At 42.8% G+C, this 14971-nt stretch overlaps 1 protein-coding gene across 2 annotated transcripts in view; it reads left to right on the top strand.

Annotated features, from left to right (window-relative positions):
* Positions 1–12154, top strand: part of KIF25 (kinesin family member 25) — a 70865-nt gene extending 58711 nt beyond the window's left edge. The window contains exon 16 of one of the 2 annotated variants that reach the window (XM_075924667.2): positions 195–351. In XM_075924667.2, coding sequence (XP_075780782.1) covers positions 195–207 — 13 coding nt within the window. In that variant the 3' untranslated portion in view covers positions 208–351. Of the gene's footprint in view, positions 1–194 lie in introns of both variants that reach the window. The other variant, XM_075924666.2, reaches the window with a different exon arrangement.
* Positions 12155–14971: the final 2817 nt, after the last annotated feature.

Raw genomic sequence — 14971 nt, forward strand, 5'->3', positions numbered from 1 at the left:
CCCTAAAATGATCAACCAGCTAAATGAAACAATTCCATATGGCTTTATTGTAATGGCTCACATGCTTTCAACAGTTCTGTTTGTGTAGTGCTGATTCATAGAATTGACAACAACCTACTGGGGTTTCTGTGCAGTTCAGCAGATTTATTGAAAATAAGTATGTTTGTGGGTGTCCGTTTTTTTATTGTTTCTAGGGGGCGATGCTAAATTGTTGGTGATGCTGTGCGTCTCCCCCTGCCAGAAGTACTTAACAGAATCGCTGCAATCCTTGGGATTTGGAACTCGTGCTCGGCAAGTTCAGAGAGGACAATTCAAGAAAAGAAATCCACCAGTGTCAAGCAAATCAAAATAAAAGCTAAGGCTCCTGTGGATTAAAGTATTATTAATGAGTTCCTTACACTGAAATGTATCTTGTCACAAAGCCATGCTTTAAGATATAAAATGCCAGTTAAAATAAAATACTCCTCAGTGTGGCATTAGCAAAGCCATAAACTTGCTGATAATGTTCTTGCTCCAGAAATAACAACAGGTATTGAAAATAGCTACCAGGAATGACAGATGAGATGGCCTAGAAATATATTATGCCTTTTCAGGCAGCAACGTCAGTACACAGTTTTAGAGCAAATATTTAATATTGTCAAATAAACAATCAAAAGTGCACTGATCCTGGACAGTTCATACTGGAAAGGCTGAATCTATGTCCTATTAGTTCAGTAAAAGACACAAGGCTGTCGTTATTCTGTTTCATTTCAGTATCTAAAAATTTGTGGGAATACGTGGTTTGGTGTTTGGGTTAAAATTAGCCACATGTCATTTTGCTAACTTGCTCTCCTCTATCTAGCATTGAGTTATTCCTAATCCATTACTATTCCCCTAAGAAAAAAAACTAACACAACCTAACTCAAAGTACCATGCTTTAACTAGTCGGCCTAGGGATGTAAATGGTTAACTGGTTACCTGCTAAGCCTTAGGCTTACCAGGTGGATAACTGGTTAACTGGGCCAGGGACTGCAGCAGCTGTGGTGACGGTGACAGCCCCAGCTCCAGGCCAAGGCAGAGGGACCTGAGCCGGCCAATGAAGCAGCAGCCCCAGCCTTGGTGGGGGCAGGGGAATTCCAGCACAGCCCCACTGCAGTCCAGGTGGAGCCAATGGGACCCTGGCTTGGCCGCACAGAGCTGTAGCTCTGCCCCACATGGGGGTAGGAGGACTCTGGCCATGCCATGTGGCAGCCCCAATCCTATGCCCCAGGTAGGACCTGGGCTGGGCACCCCAGGATCACAGTTAAATATTTTGTTTAACCAATTAACTGTTTAACTGCTGTTTTACATCCCTAACTAAGGCAGGGCGTACTGCCCATGTGAGTTTTCCACTTCAGCTGCTGGTGCGTCTTCATGCCTGTGATCGGAGATTTTTTCTAGGAGTGCCCTGCCTTGCCCATGCAGTAGTGTTCCCTTGTGCCATTAGTGTCCATTGATTGTTCACATGGCGCCTCAATTCCTTCTCTACTGTCCTCAGGAGCAAACATACCTCCCCACAGTTGCCCTCTTTTGACCTAAAATGACAAACAATTCAGAAAGTTCTTCAGTTTTCACCTTGATCCGTTTTCCCATTTTTTCTTACAATTTTTTTTAAGTTTGTTTCCCACCATTCTCCCCCAGTTCAGCATGCCTTGTTCTCCAGGATTCAAGAGGTGTTACTCCTGCAGAGACCCCTTGCCCATCTCTAACAGTCACTCCTCCTGTATAAAATGCCTGGGAAAAGGCCATCTCTTCCAGATGTGCCCGCACTGTTCCAATCATACAGCATGGGCAAGACGAGACTGAGGAAACCGTCTGAAGACCTTCCTATACGAAAGGTCTCTTCAACCAACTCGAGAGGACTCTCCCTCCTCAGCGAAGACCCAAGACAGAGGGAATACTTCAGCTTTGGTGAAGAAGTGTCCCACCTTCTATGCAGACAAGGTGAAGGGAAAGGCCAGGACATCCCTGGCCAGATCCTTGACTACACGGAGCTCTTCTAGAGCTAGTACCACTGATAAGCCCAGCACCTCGCCAGCAAAAGATACTGCGTCACACATATGCGTGCATTCTGAACCAAGGCACAAGTCCTCAGCCCTGACATCACTGATGGCGCCAGTGCCTTACAGGGCATCGAAGACAGAGCTTAAACTGGCACTGAAGCCTCCCTGTGCTGACATGCCACCTTTAAAGTCATTGACATCAACGCTGCCCCCGGCACCACCATTGGCATCTACCAGAAAGGCACTGCACAAAAGTGCACCGAGTGAACAAACCAAGATGGACTGCATGGTCAGTGCTGCATTCACCAGCATCATCAGCACATTCAGTTTATTTCCTCGGAACCACAGCACCATCCACAACATTTAGGGAGGCGGATATGGGACCACAGAGTAGATTCTCATCCCAGGACGACTCCTCAATTTAGAGACAACCTCCCTGGGAGTCGTGCTCAACCAGATCCACCCATGTGCCTCTTTCCTTGCACTGGTATGGACACCACTAGCCATCCCCACCACCTCCATACCCACATCAATGTGATCCAGGCAGACCTTGTTCCCGTGCCTTCAACGACTGACAATCTCTGTTCCCCATGTGTTCCCACTACGTCACAACCTTCTATCCCAGCATCATGGCCATAATCTCCATCTAAACCCAGTAATACCTCTCCTCAAGGCCTGGCTCCTTCATGGCTCCATGATGCCGAAACTTCCTGTTCTGACAGGGTAAAACAAATACTAATTAACAGTCGATGAGCCTCTACCAGAAAAACCTATACTTATAAGTGGAAGAGGTTCTCCACGTGGATCAGCAAAAACACATCATCATCCCATCCTCCACCACTTCCCTACCAATGATACTGGATTGTCTCCTTGAACTACAGGAGATGGCGTCTCTCTCTCAGCTCAGTAGAAGTCCACACAGTGGCAACTGCAGCATTTCATGAACCGTTGGATGGGGTTTCCCTCTTTTTACACCCTATGACCAAATGTTTCCGGGGGGGCTTGCAAAGCACGTTTCTCACATTAAGACCATCCACCCCTTTGTGGAACCTCAACCATGTCTTTAAGAACCTCATAAAGTTTCATTTTGAGCCACTCTCCACATGCTTGTGGCGTCATCTCTCTATGAAAGTAGTCTTTCTCGTAGTGATCGCCTCCAGCAGGTGGGTTGGCGAGAGAGCAGCTTTGATGGCATACCCTCCTTACACAACTTTCAGCAAGGTCAAGGTTATACTCAAACCCCACTCAAAATTCCTCACAACAGTCCCTACACCCTTCCATATTAATGAACCAATCCACTTCCTGTATTCTTTCTAAAGCCGCACAATGACGTGATCCAAGCAATAGTACATACCCTCAATGTCCAATGCGCAATCACTTTCTACCTCGACAAGATCAAGTCCTGGAGGAAGTGCACAAGACTCTTCATCTCTTTTGTGAAATGATTAAAAGGACAAGCTGTCTCCTCACAAGTATTGAAATGGACCTCCTCTTGCATCTATATCTGTTATACTATCGATAACACGCAATCACCACCTGTTATTACGGTTCACTCCATCAGGGCAGTGGCATCGACCACAGCCTTCCTTAATAATGTCCCACCCGGGGAAATCTGCAGAGCAGCAACCTGATCCTTTAAACACACATTCGTCAGATACTGCGCTTTGATATCTGGTTTAATCCCAACTATATCAGTGGGACACACTGTCCTCTCCACTGTCTCCAGGACACAGCTCCAAAACCTGCCTCCACGAGATGGACATTGCTCTTTAAACACCTAAAGTGGAGCATCCACAGGGACAGCACTCAAAGAAAGTTATTCACCTTGTGCAGTAACAAGGATTCTTCGAGATGTGTATCCCCATAGGTGCTCCACTACCCTCCCTCCCTCCTTCCCTACTTTGGAGCCTCTTTGGGGCTATATCCAAGGTAGAGAAGGAACAGAGGTGCTGCGCACGCAATCAACAGACACTAATGGTATGAGGGGACACTACTGCACATGCATGGTGCGGCAGGGCACTGCTAGGAAAAATCTCCAACCACTGGCACAAGGATGCGCCAGCACCTAAAGTGGAGCACCTATAAGGGGACACATCTCAAAGAACCCTTGTTACTGCACAAGGTGAGTAACTCTCTCTTCTTGGTCTGTTCAGAATGGCTGACAGCTCCCCCTGCCAGGGCTTGCAGTGCTTACAGGGAAGACACCAGCTGTTTTGAGCAGCAAGATGCGCCTCTGGCGGAGGGAGGTGGGGCAAAAGACTTCATATGTTTCCCCACCTTCAGGCCTCAATTGGCCTTGGGGCAGGAGAGTGTGTGAATTCTCCCTTCCCCCCCAGTGGTGCACAGTACAACAAACTTCAAAATGGCTGGTGGTTCTCTCTAGTTGCTGCGCAACCCTGGCAGGGGTTGAGAAAGTTTTCGTGCTCCTCTATCCCCCAGGCCCTACTCCCAGTTGCGATGATTGGCCTGGGGGTGGGGGAAGCCTGGGACTGCTGCAGGACCGAGCCTGCCTCAGGGACCCTATTCGGCTGCTGGCTGGGAGCCACCTAAGGTAAGTGACTCCCAGCCAGAGACTGCCTCCGTCACCCCCAACCTTTCCCATTTCCCAACTCCCTGCCCTAGGTCACCATCCAAATCCTCTGCACACATCCTGCCTCAGGTCACAATTCCCTCCTAAACCCTTCAGCCCCTGCTACACCCCCTCTTCCACCACCTCTCCCAGGTCAAAATTCGCTCCTGCACCTCTACTCTCTCCTGGACCCTACGTCACAATCCCCTTCTTCACCTATATACTTCTCAGACCCCACACTCTCTCTTGCACCTCAGTCCTCTGTCCAAGTTCCCTTCTGCACTCGAGTTCTGTCCCAAACTCCACACCCCCTCCACAAAGCAGTGTGGCCCTTGACCACTTTCCAAAATCATGGAGTGGGCCCTCTATCAAAAATTATTGTCCACCCCTTGTTCTAGCTGCTTTTGTCATCTTTCCTGTGCTGAATGTGTAAGATGACGGGTTGATGTTTGTGAATGAAATTACATCAAGGGAGGAGTCTTAAGCAATGTCAAATACCATTAAAGATCAAAAGCAATTTTGAGGTATGTAGTTGGGTTTTATTAACATTTAATGTGTGTTATGTGCTGTTTGAATGCTCAGCAGAGGCCTGTGATTCACTCTGACTTTTTCCCTCTAGGGATTTTACTGCCTCCAGACAGGGATAGAGGTCACTGGTGGGTCACTATGAGGAGTCTTAAATTGCATTTGCCTATGTGAAATACTTGGGCTTATAGTGCTCCGAATCTCTTAACCTTCACAAGCATAAATATTTATCCAGAGATTATATAGCATACTACTATTGGAATTTCAGTTTTGAATATATACCAGCTGCTACATTGCACGTGGTGTTTTAGTATTGTCTCTGATCCTCAGTATATCAATTGTGTGATGTGAGAGATCTCATTTTCCTAATCATGCAGCCAGGTTAAAATTCCTGAATTGGCTTTACATGAGTTTTGGCTATAACACAAGAAAGAGCTAATCATCTTCTGGGTGGGAATTTGTTTTCATGTGGCAGGAGAGGACATAATGATGTCCTAGACTTGCTAAAATAATCAGAGGAGAAAGGATTGGACTGAGCAATGTTAGCCTATAAAATGAAATGCACATTATAAAATCATGTGGGATTTAGACACCTAGATGCTTTCAAAATCCCACTTAGCATCTATCTGCATCTTTAGAGACCTAAATGCCTTTGAACATCTGGCCTTAAGGTATTTCTGAAAATGTTATCTCCAAACTTGATTTTCTCTGAAACTCTTATATCCTTGTTGAGGCTTTTCTTCAAAGCTAGATATTTATTTACAAAAGCTACATGATACAAAAACTAGCAATAATGTATTGTTAAGGTTGAAAAATCAAGTCTTGAAGTGTCAGCAAATATCAGAAGTTAAAGTTTCTACATTTACATAAAATTCTGCCAGATTGTACATATGTAGCATTTTCTATTCATGTTTTCCTTGTTACCTCAGTGTATAACTCTGTTTGATCTGTATTATTACATGAGCAGGATACGCAGTGCAACAAAGTTAATATTACTGTAGAAACCTCTAGTTTTGGAATTTCCTGCTTATAAGAGTTTAATTCCTCAATCTTTGTGTTGTATTTAATGTCTCTTTATTTTTATAGTGGGGTATGCGTGGGGGAGACAGACTGCTTTTGAATTGTAACATGTACTAAATGGCTTTAATATAGCAATGTAAGTTAAAGTCTGTTATGCTGTATGAGTCCTTGACATCCTCTTAAGGAAACACAGGGAGATCTAAATTGATGTAACATACATGCTGAGGACCAGAAAAAGGTATAAGTTAAAAGATGTGGCCTACTTTAATTTACAAGTTTATACACTCTCCTGGTGGATGCTTTTCTTTTTATTCTTCCCTTCTAACCTTAAGGCCTTGTCTATGCTAAAATTCCCTCCATAGTAGAGCTCACAGTTTTCATAGGGCTGATAGATTGCAATGTGGTTAATGTACTGGGTCTGGGGCTCAGTGGAGTAATAATATATATGGTTTTATCCTAATTATGGTGTAACATTGTTTAGTTGTTAAAACCCTCGGGTTGCTGCTAAAGGCAAAAGCACCATGTGGAACCCAGCGTGAGCTGGGAACACCCCTCCTGACCCCAGGCTCCACACAGCGCTGCCGCTTTGCAGTACCCCCACCTCGCTGCCTCTTTCTGATACAAGCAACAGGGTGGGGGAAGCGACTAGTCAACTATCACACCAATTATCTGAAAATGTGCTTAACCGATAGTCGACTAGTCCTTCACATCCCTAATGTAAACCTGTATTATAACTCTGTTATGGTACCCATGCTAAACCCCTCATAGGAGTATGGGGAGAATAAGTGTATTAGTGTTTCAGATAGTACTGTATTGGAGCCATGAAAGTTCCTAGATAGAAATATGGTGTGTCGGGATTGTACTAATAACAATCTAAGAGGATTAATGTGTCTTAAAAGGAGTGATATTTTATTATGAAAAATCCAAGTAAATTAATGGTTAGAATTATAAAATCATAACTAGCGTACAATCTGGGTAAGAAACTTCTAAAATAGGGTAAAATCTTAATTAAGCTAAAATAACTTAAAGTTTAGCTGTGCGCTCTCTGTAGCATTGCTGCTTTACTCTATTTTACTTGCTCTGGTCAATGCTGTTCAATTAAACTGTTGGGGCACTGATGTTTGGATGTGACCATCCCGGCAAGTAATGTTTGTGCCCTCACTTGTGCTGGAATAGGCCATTGACATTTATACACTGCAGCTATTCTTGTTGAACATTGAGGCTGTGTCTACATTGGCGCAATCTTACACCAAAGGGGCCGCTTTTGCGCAAAAACTTGCTGCCTGTCTACACTGGCAGGGAGTTCTTGCGCAAGAACACTGATGTTCTAATGTGTGAAATCAGTGCTTCTTGCGCAAGAACTATGATGCTCCTGCTCAGGAATAAGCCCTCTTGTGCAACTGTTCTTGCACAAGAGGCCAGTGTAGACAGGCAACATGAATTTCTTGCGCAAGAAAGCCCGATGGATAAAATGGCCAGCAGAGCTTTCTTGCACAAGAGAGCATCTACACTGGCACGGATGCTCTTGAGCAAAAGCACATCTCTTGAGCAAAGGCACATGCCAGTGTAGACACTCTCTTGCGCAAATACTTTATTCCGGAGGATTGCGCCAGTCTAGACAGGTAGACTTAGGGCAGCTAGGTGCTTCTGAAAAATATTATCCCTAAGTAAGTGATTTTTTCTAAGGTTCTGAGCACCAGTAGTGCCTGGGGACTTAAGTGGACCTGTAATTGTTTACGCTTTGCAAATTTGGTTGGAACTTTTTTTTTTTTTTTTTTTTTTTTAAAGGGATAGTTAACTGTCATGCCTCTTTGGGCAATTCTTAAACTCAACTTCAGCCTTTGTTGAAGTTCAATTTTATTTGTATGTGTATATTTTTTATATTTATTGTCCACACATAGCTTCCTGCCTTGGTGCAGCCACAAGTAGCTACACCACAGAGAAAGGCAGTTACTCATTTTAACCAGGGCTTGGAAAACCATAATTAGTACTGGAGTGCTCACAAAAATGTTTAATTTGTTTTAAAATATTCATCACTGAAGCAATTTTATTGAAGTTCTTTTCCAAACCACTACAGCTCTTGAAAAGCAGGCTGGTTACTGGAAAAAGTTTTATGCTCTTCCCAGTGGGCAGTAGTTGAAAGATAACAAGTTTGCAACTTTTCAGCTAACTAAAAAGACTGCAGTCAAGGGACAGACTGTCTCAAACCACTTGGGATGCTAAAAGCATCCTGGCCTCTGACTTCATTTTGCCTGGGTGAGTGTAATTAATAACAGTCCCCAGGCAGTAAAACATACAGGCCATTTGCTAGACTAATGAGACTGGTCAGTGAACTCAATACAGGATGAAAATGGTCAAGGATAGATGGAGAGAGAGAAACATATCCAGTTCAGTCCAGGCATGTAACATGACCTCTGTTTTGTGCCTCAGTTCTGCATTTAGCCCATTTTATATTTTTCCATGTAGGTGTACATATACGCAGATTTTTCAAAGCCACATCCTTATAGACTAGTAGTTCAATATCTAAGTAGTGCACAATTGGGAAATTCATCTGTAAGGGAAAAAAATAGCTTTTACACTAGAAGTGGAAAGTAATCACTCTCAGCAAAGTACTAATGATAGGTCAGTGGGTCTTACAGAGACTAGGAGAAAAGGTGGGTGAGAGACAACAAAATACCTGAAGATTTTAAAAAAAAAAAACCTTTCAGAAATTATTACATTTAAATTGATGAAGAACATTGTTTAGCTCAGGATTTCCCAGACTTTTGAAATCTGGCTGCATTTGCTGAAAGGGTGCTGAATCATGCTTCCCCTGCCATCTAGGTTACACAGAGTACATTATGAAAACGTGAGCAATATCACCCTTATGTTCCTTTTTTACATGATTTGATAAACAATGAACTAATTAAAGATGACATTTAAAGTAACTTCACTGTCATTTGAGTTAGTACTCCCTTGAGATGAATGGACTAAGTAAAGCCTCCATGTTATTGGTTCAAGACTGCTGCAAATTCAGACAGTGGTCTCTATTGATTACACTTTGGTTATGATTGGTCATATTTTGAAGGTTTTATTTGCAAAGGACTTGTCAGTATACAGTATGAGCAAACTCTGTGTGGACACACTTATTTTGGATAAACAGTGCCCTATTTTGTTTTAGCTTTTCAGTATAAACCGAAATCAAAACAAGGTCTTCTGAAGCTCAAGTAAGTATCCACACAAGGGTTTTGCACTAACACAAGTAAATCAGTTTCTAAACAATCAGAGGATCTGGCTCTGCCTCACGTTTTCTTGATGTTTAGTCCTTCACGTGGCCAACACTTTGGACTGTTCTGCCTTAGTGACCTATATTTAAAAAAAAAATACTTCTCAGCCACTGATGGACTGATTCTGAGATTTCTGTCTAGTCCATGTAAGAAAATGGTATCTAACAATTTGAATCTGATTTTGAAAATGGTAGTTACAAAGATGAGTTTTGATGTTTAGGCTCTAAACTTGCAAATTAGTATGGATATCAAAATTCACCAGAAATGTTTAATGTACTAATAGTATGTGCATGAACTTATCAGCAATATCAAACTGTTTAGTATAATTCCTTTTCAGTTTATTAAGGACAGAAGGCACATCATGGTTTTAAACCCTACTGACCTTGATATTAATATTTTCATATCATTTATTCATCCATATAACAGATTAGAAATACATTAATCTGAAGTTATTTTCCTGCATGCTTATTATTTGTTATATAGTACATAGAAGTGGTGGATTTTTATTTTTGGGGTTTGTTCTTTTATTATAGCTAGGGAAATCAACTGTAAGGCCTCCACAGGAGTATTGTGTCTAGTTCTGGGCATCACATATCAGGAGAGTTCAGAGAAGAGCAACAAAAATGATACACACTTTTAAAAACATGAGGGAAGATTGAAAAAATGAGGTTTTTTTTAGTCTGGAGAAGTGAAGACTGAGAAGGGATAAAACAGTTTTTAAGTACATAAAAGGTTGTTACAAGGAGGTAGAGAGAAAAATTGTCCTCGTTAAGTTCTGAAGATGAGACAACAAGGGGCTTAAATTGCAGTGAAGGTGGTTTAGATTGGATATTAGGAAGAACTTCCTAACTGTCAGGATAGTTAAAACAGTGGAATAAATTGCCTACAGAGGTGTGGAATTTTCATCAGTGGAGGATTTTAAGAATAGGTTAGACATGTGAGAAATGGTATAATTATTTAGTTCAGTCCCATGCACTAAATATAGGTCTAAATGACTTATTGAGGTCCTTTCTAATTCTTCTATGGAGGTGGTAGATTTTGACAGTCATGGTGGTTACTGTAGGTAAATCATGGAACTGGTGGTAAGTCTCAAGAAAGATACTCCATTTTCCTGTAATTTTTGTATTTGCCAAAATTCAAGTTAAGATAATATGCGGGAAGCAGGTGTTCAATGATTGCATAGAATGAGGGAAAGCAGCCACAGTGTGACAAAAACGGTCCATCTTTCATTTCATATCAATTGGATGTCACAGAAATTGCTGTGCCCTGTATATTGATAAAAGCAAAATCAAGATGTTACAGAAAAATAGTGTCTACAGCTGGATGCCTCACACCTTGCAAGCTGCAGTGATCCCAGTGTCCACAAGACAGTCTGGCTCTGTGAAACCTTAGTGACTGGAGATGCGGCATGTTGTCTCGAGAACTGTGCACTAAACCCAGACTCATCTCTCCAACTACATTCAAGATGGGTGAATAGATCATGAAAGCAACTTTGACTGCAAAATGAGCATTCATTTAGCTGGAGTAAATGAGCTCACAGGGTACATCTACACAGCTTATTGCATAGCTTATTTCGAGAAAGCCTATTTTGAAATGCTGTCCAGCTGATTAACAGCGTACCCACAGAGAGGTTTGTGTTTCTCCTGGTGGTGCACATGCTTTGATGCACATGAAATTTATTCCACACATGAATGGAAAAAATTGGAACATTGTACATGACCTGTCTAAAGAAGTCGCTGTGGTATATCAAGACTTTAGTAAGGCTTGATACATTACCTTCTCATTAAACTAGTGAAATACAATCTAGATGGAGCTATTGTAAGGTGGGTACATAAATGGTTGGCTAATAGTTCCCAAAGAGTTAATTATGAATGGTTCACAGTCATGCTTGAAGGATATAAGTTCTGCAGGGATCAGTTCTGGCCTCATCACTGATTTAGATAATGGCACAGTAAGCATGCTTATAAATTTGCTGATAAGAAGTTGGGAGAGGTTGCCAGTAATTTAGAGCATAGGATTATAATTCAAAACGAGCTAGACGAACTGGAGAAATGATCTGAGGGACACTAAGGGTACGTCTAGACTACCGGGTTTTGTCGACAGTATCTGTCGACAAAACTTCTGTCGACAAAGAGCGTCTAGACACATTCAGTTCTGTCAACAAAGCAAGCTGCTTTGTCGACATGGCAGTGTAGTCTAGACGCAACCCTACAGGCAATAACACCTTCTGTCGACAGAACTCTGTCGACAGAAGGTGTTATGCCTCGTAAAGTGAGGTTTACCAGCGTCGACAAAACTGCTGAGTTCTGTCGACGTTATGTCGACAGACCTCAGCGGTAGTGTAGACGCAGGTATAGTTTTGTCAACAAAACTCAGTAGTCTAGACACACCCTAAGAGGAGCAGATAGGGCCATCCTTTAGAGGTTTTATTCTCTATCTTGGAAGGCCCCAGAGTGTAGTTTGAGCAACTGATCTGTCCTAGAGTCTCTCACGTGAGAGGCTGCATGCATCTAGTTCTTCTTTCCTCTAGCTCCATATGTATTAAAGGATTATAAAAAAAGGGTTATGGAGCTGGAGCCTGCCACTTTCAGTAGACTAATTACATCTAACATACTCACCATTTCATCTGAACCTACCAGTGCCACCAGATACCTTACCCAGTGTTTGGTAGAGATTTAGGCTATGGAAGAGGACTTAGGTCAGAAAAAAGACAGATGTAGGAAGCAACCAGAATCGGGAAAGGCATGTATGTATCCTGTAGCAGAGCCTGTAAACCCATCCTTTGTTATGTGAATTGGCAAGCTCAAGGGACTTTTGGATCTGCAACTGCTGTCAGGTGGCTATATAAAAGCAATGATCCTGCACAGCTTTAATTCATTTATTTTTGACCAAAAGCATGTAACATTTCTCTCTAATGCAGGCTACTATTTCCCAAGTAGGGAGGTGATGGGTAACTGGTGGGAGCAGTCCCCACTGACCACTGGAGCTGTTAAATGTGGCATTTAACTGGTTAACAGCATTTTACATCCTTGGGCCCAAGCACCTGTCATGTCTAGATTAGACTGCAGTGTGCTGTGCACAGGGGCTACATATTAAAGCATTCAGAAAGTGAGGCTAGCACAGGATGCACTCCACATTAATGGAGTTTCTTGCTGAGAATATTGGTGTTTGAGGTATGGGATCAGCAGTATTCACCCAGAAGATAGTGATTAACATTGGATTTGGCCACTACACTCCTGAAGGCATGGCTGTACTAAAGCAGGGAGCAAGCTCCCCAGCCCAGGTGGACAGATTTGTTTGGTGTCACTTGAGCATTAAAATAGTGTGAATGTTGGGGGCTGGGCATTGCTGCTGTGTAGCTACCCAAGTTCAGATCCAGGGGAGTAGGCAGACTCGTGCTCAGGTAGGTAGCCCAAGCTATAGTAAGTGCTGCAACTGCCACAGGGCTATTTTCAGCACAGCAGAGCTAGTGGCTGTCTTACTTCCCTTCCGATCCTGTATTTCAATGATTCTGAGATACCTGGGAGAGAGACTTGAATATGCACTATTGGGACAGTAACTTGCCTAATTCTCCCTTGGTGATTGATTGCATCTGCAGCACATGACCTAAAATTCTCCCTTGGGTATAAACGGAGAGGTATCTATTGGCAGTGCTTGCAAAGGGAGGGATGCATCTGGAATACACTGCCACTCCAGGTGGTGTCAGGCCATGCTGCCAATTTACTCTGGGCCTTGAGGAGGGAGCCGTGAGCTAAGGCTGGGACCCAAAACTGCTGTCCTATTTCTTCCTCCACCATCAGCATCAGTTTTAAGGAAGCTGTGGTATATTTAATATACAGCAAAGGTGACAAGGGGCCTGGATTGAACTTAGAAAGATCTAAAATAAAATGAATCTCCAGACTAGATATTACCAGTGAAATGTAAAAGTAAGGCATTGATACTAATACTTATCTGAAGGGTTTCGTTTTGTGCTTCACCCTAGGGTGAAAATTTCAAGTGGGCTAGTCAAATAATACAATTTGCATCAACTATTTGATTAATCAATAAGGACGCTTCTGCCTTCAAAGTGTAGCAACAGCCCCACTGTTGTTACACTTCAAAAGCAAAAGCACAGCAAGGAGCATGGGACCTGCTCTCCGTGCTGTTTCATAGCAACAGCGCTGCCTGGAGCCCAGGATCAGCTGCAGACTCCTGCTGACCCTGGACTCCACATGGTGTTGCCACTTATAAAACACCCCAGCTGCATCCAGACTGGCAAGATTTTGCACAAAAGCTCATATAACAGCTCAGTATTAAAGACCAACATGTTATTTCTTATTTAGGTACCTATGTCTTAAATGGGAGTTGTAGGGGCTCTCGGTCTTTGAAAATTAGACCAATTACCTACATGCCTGAATTTAGGTCAGTAATTACATTTCCATCCCTTCCCTTTCACGCTGGGCATTACAAACACAGGAAAGATGGGAGTTAAGATGGCTTGGCTCTCTTCTCTCAACATTACTACTTGCAGCAAGTATTATTTTTCATAATTCGCACCCCTCCCCTCTAGTTACCTAAAATTGTTATCCTGAGTGGGGAAGGTCACAGTCAACAGTTTATTTTCAGGCAAACACTATAAAAACACTTGATACCGTCTCTCATTGTCACACATCATACTTCTCTCTGGTTTTGTTTAAAATAAGTGCCAGTACAGAAATCCCTTGGAAATTGTGCCAGATGCTTTGAAGCTCTAATAGAACAAGTAGCTGAAAAAGTTTTGTCTTAAGAGCTTTGGTTTAAATTTCTGTGCAGCGGTGCAAACCTTATCCCTCTTCATGTCTCCCACAGTGCTTTTTGGGTTGGTATTTAGAACTATGAACCCAGGCTTGGGTTAAAGGTAACCACTTGTTCCAGAAATGGAAGAATTTAGTATGCCAGATGGGGTGCTCCCAGTTTAGCAGGTTTAGTCATGGACACTGAATACTGCTTAGCCCTATTTGGACATGGCATGCTAGAATACACAAGCTGTTTTTGATGTACATCATGTGTGCATTGATGAGTTTCATCTGGGTTTGAGATCCACTTTCTTTTAACACTTTTCTTACAGGTCTCATTTGGAGTAATCTCACCCCAGTGCAGGAGCCTGTTCAAGCATCTTGTGCTTAAATAGCACATACAGCTTTGCATGGACCTGCTTCACTGAGGTGAAGCCTTTGGCAGACTGCAGAATGCATTTAAAAAAGCAAAGCTATTTTATGCTCAGAGTGCTTAACCCTATAGCAACATGGTAATGATTCGCTTATACCTTTGAAAGTGTACTCGGACGTCACAGAAGACCTAGAAAGACAATCACTGCCCCCAAAGAATTTAGAGTTTGGGTGCTTAAGTCATTTAAGAACAGCCTCAAATACCATTGAAAGCTAAAGCCACTTGGGCACCTCTGCCACCGTGACAGGTATGACACTGCCCCCTCCACCTCCAGTGGTGCAAGATAGCCACTCCCCCTAATGTTCTCTCTCTCTCTAATATCTTAGTGAGAAGGCGTATGGGGAGCAGGTTGCTGGCAAGTAGTCCTGGTGTATATCACTATA

Source organism: Pelodiscus sinensis, chromosome 3, assembly GCF_052426305.1.
Source record: "Pelodiscus sinensis isolate ZL-2025 chromosome 3, ASM5242630v1, whole genome shotgun sequence".
Classification (NCBI taxonomy): domain Eukaryota; kingdom Metazoa; phylum Chordata; order Testudines; family Trionychidae; genus Pelodiscus; species Pelodiscus sinensis.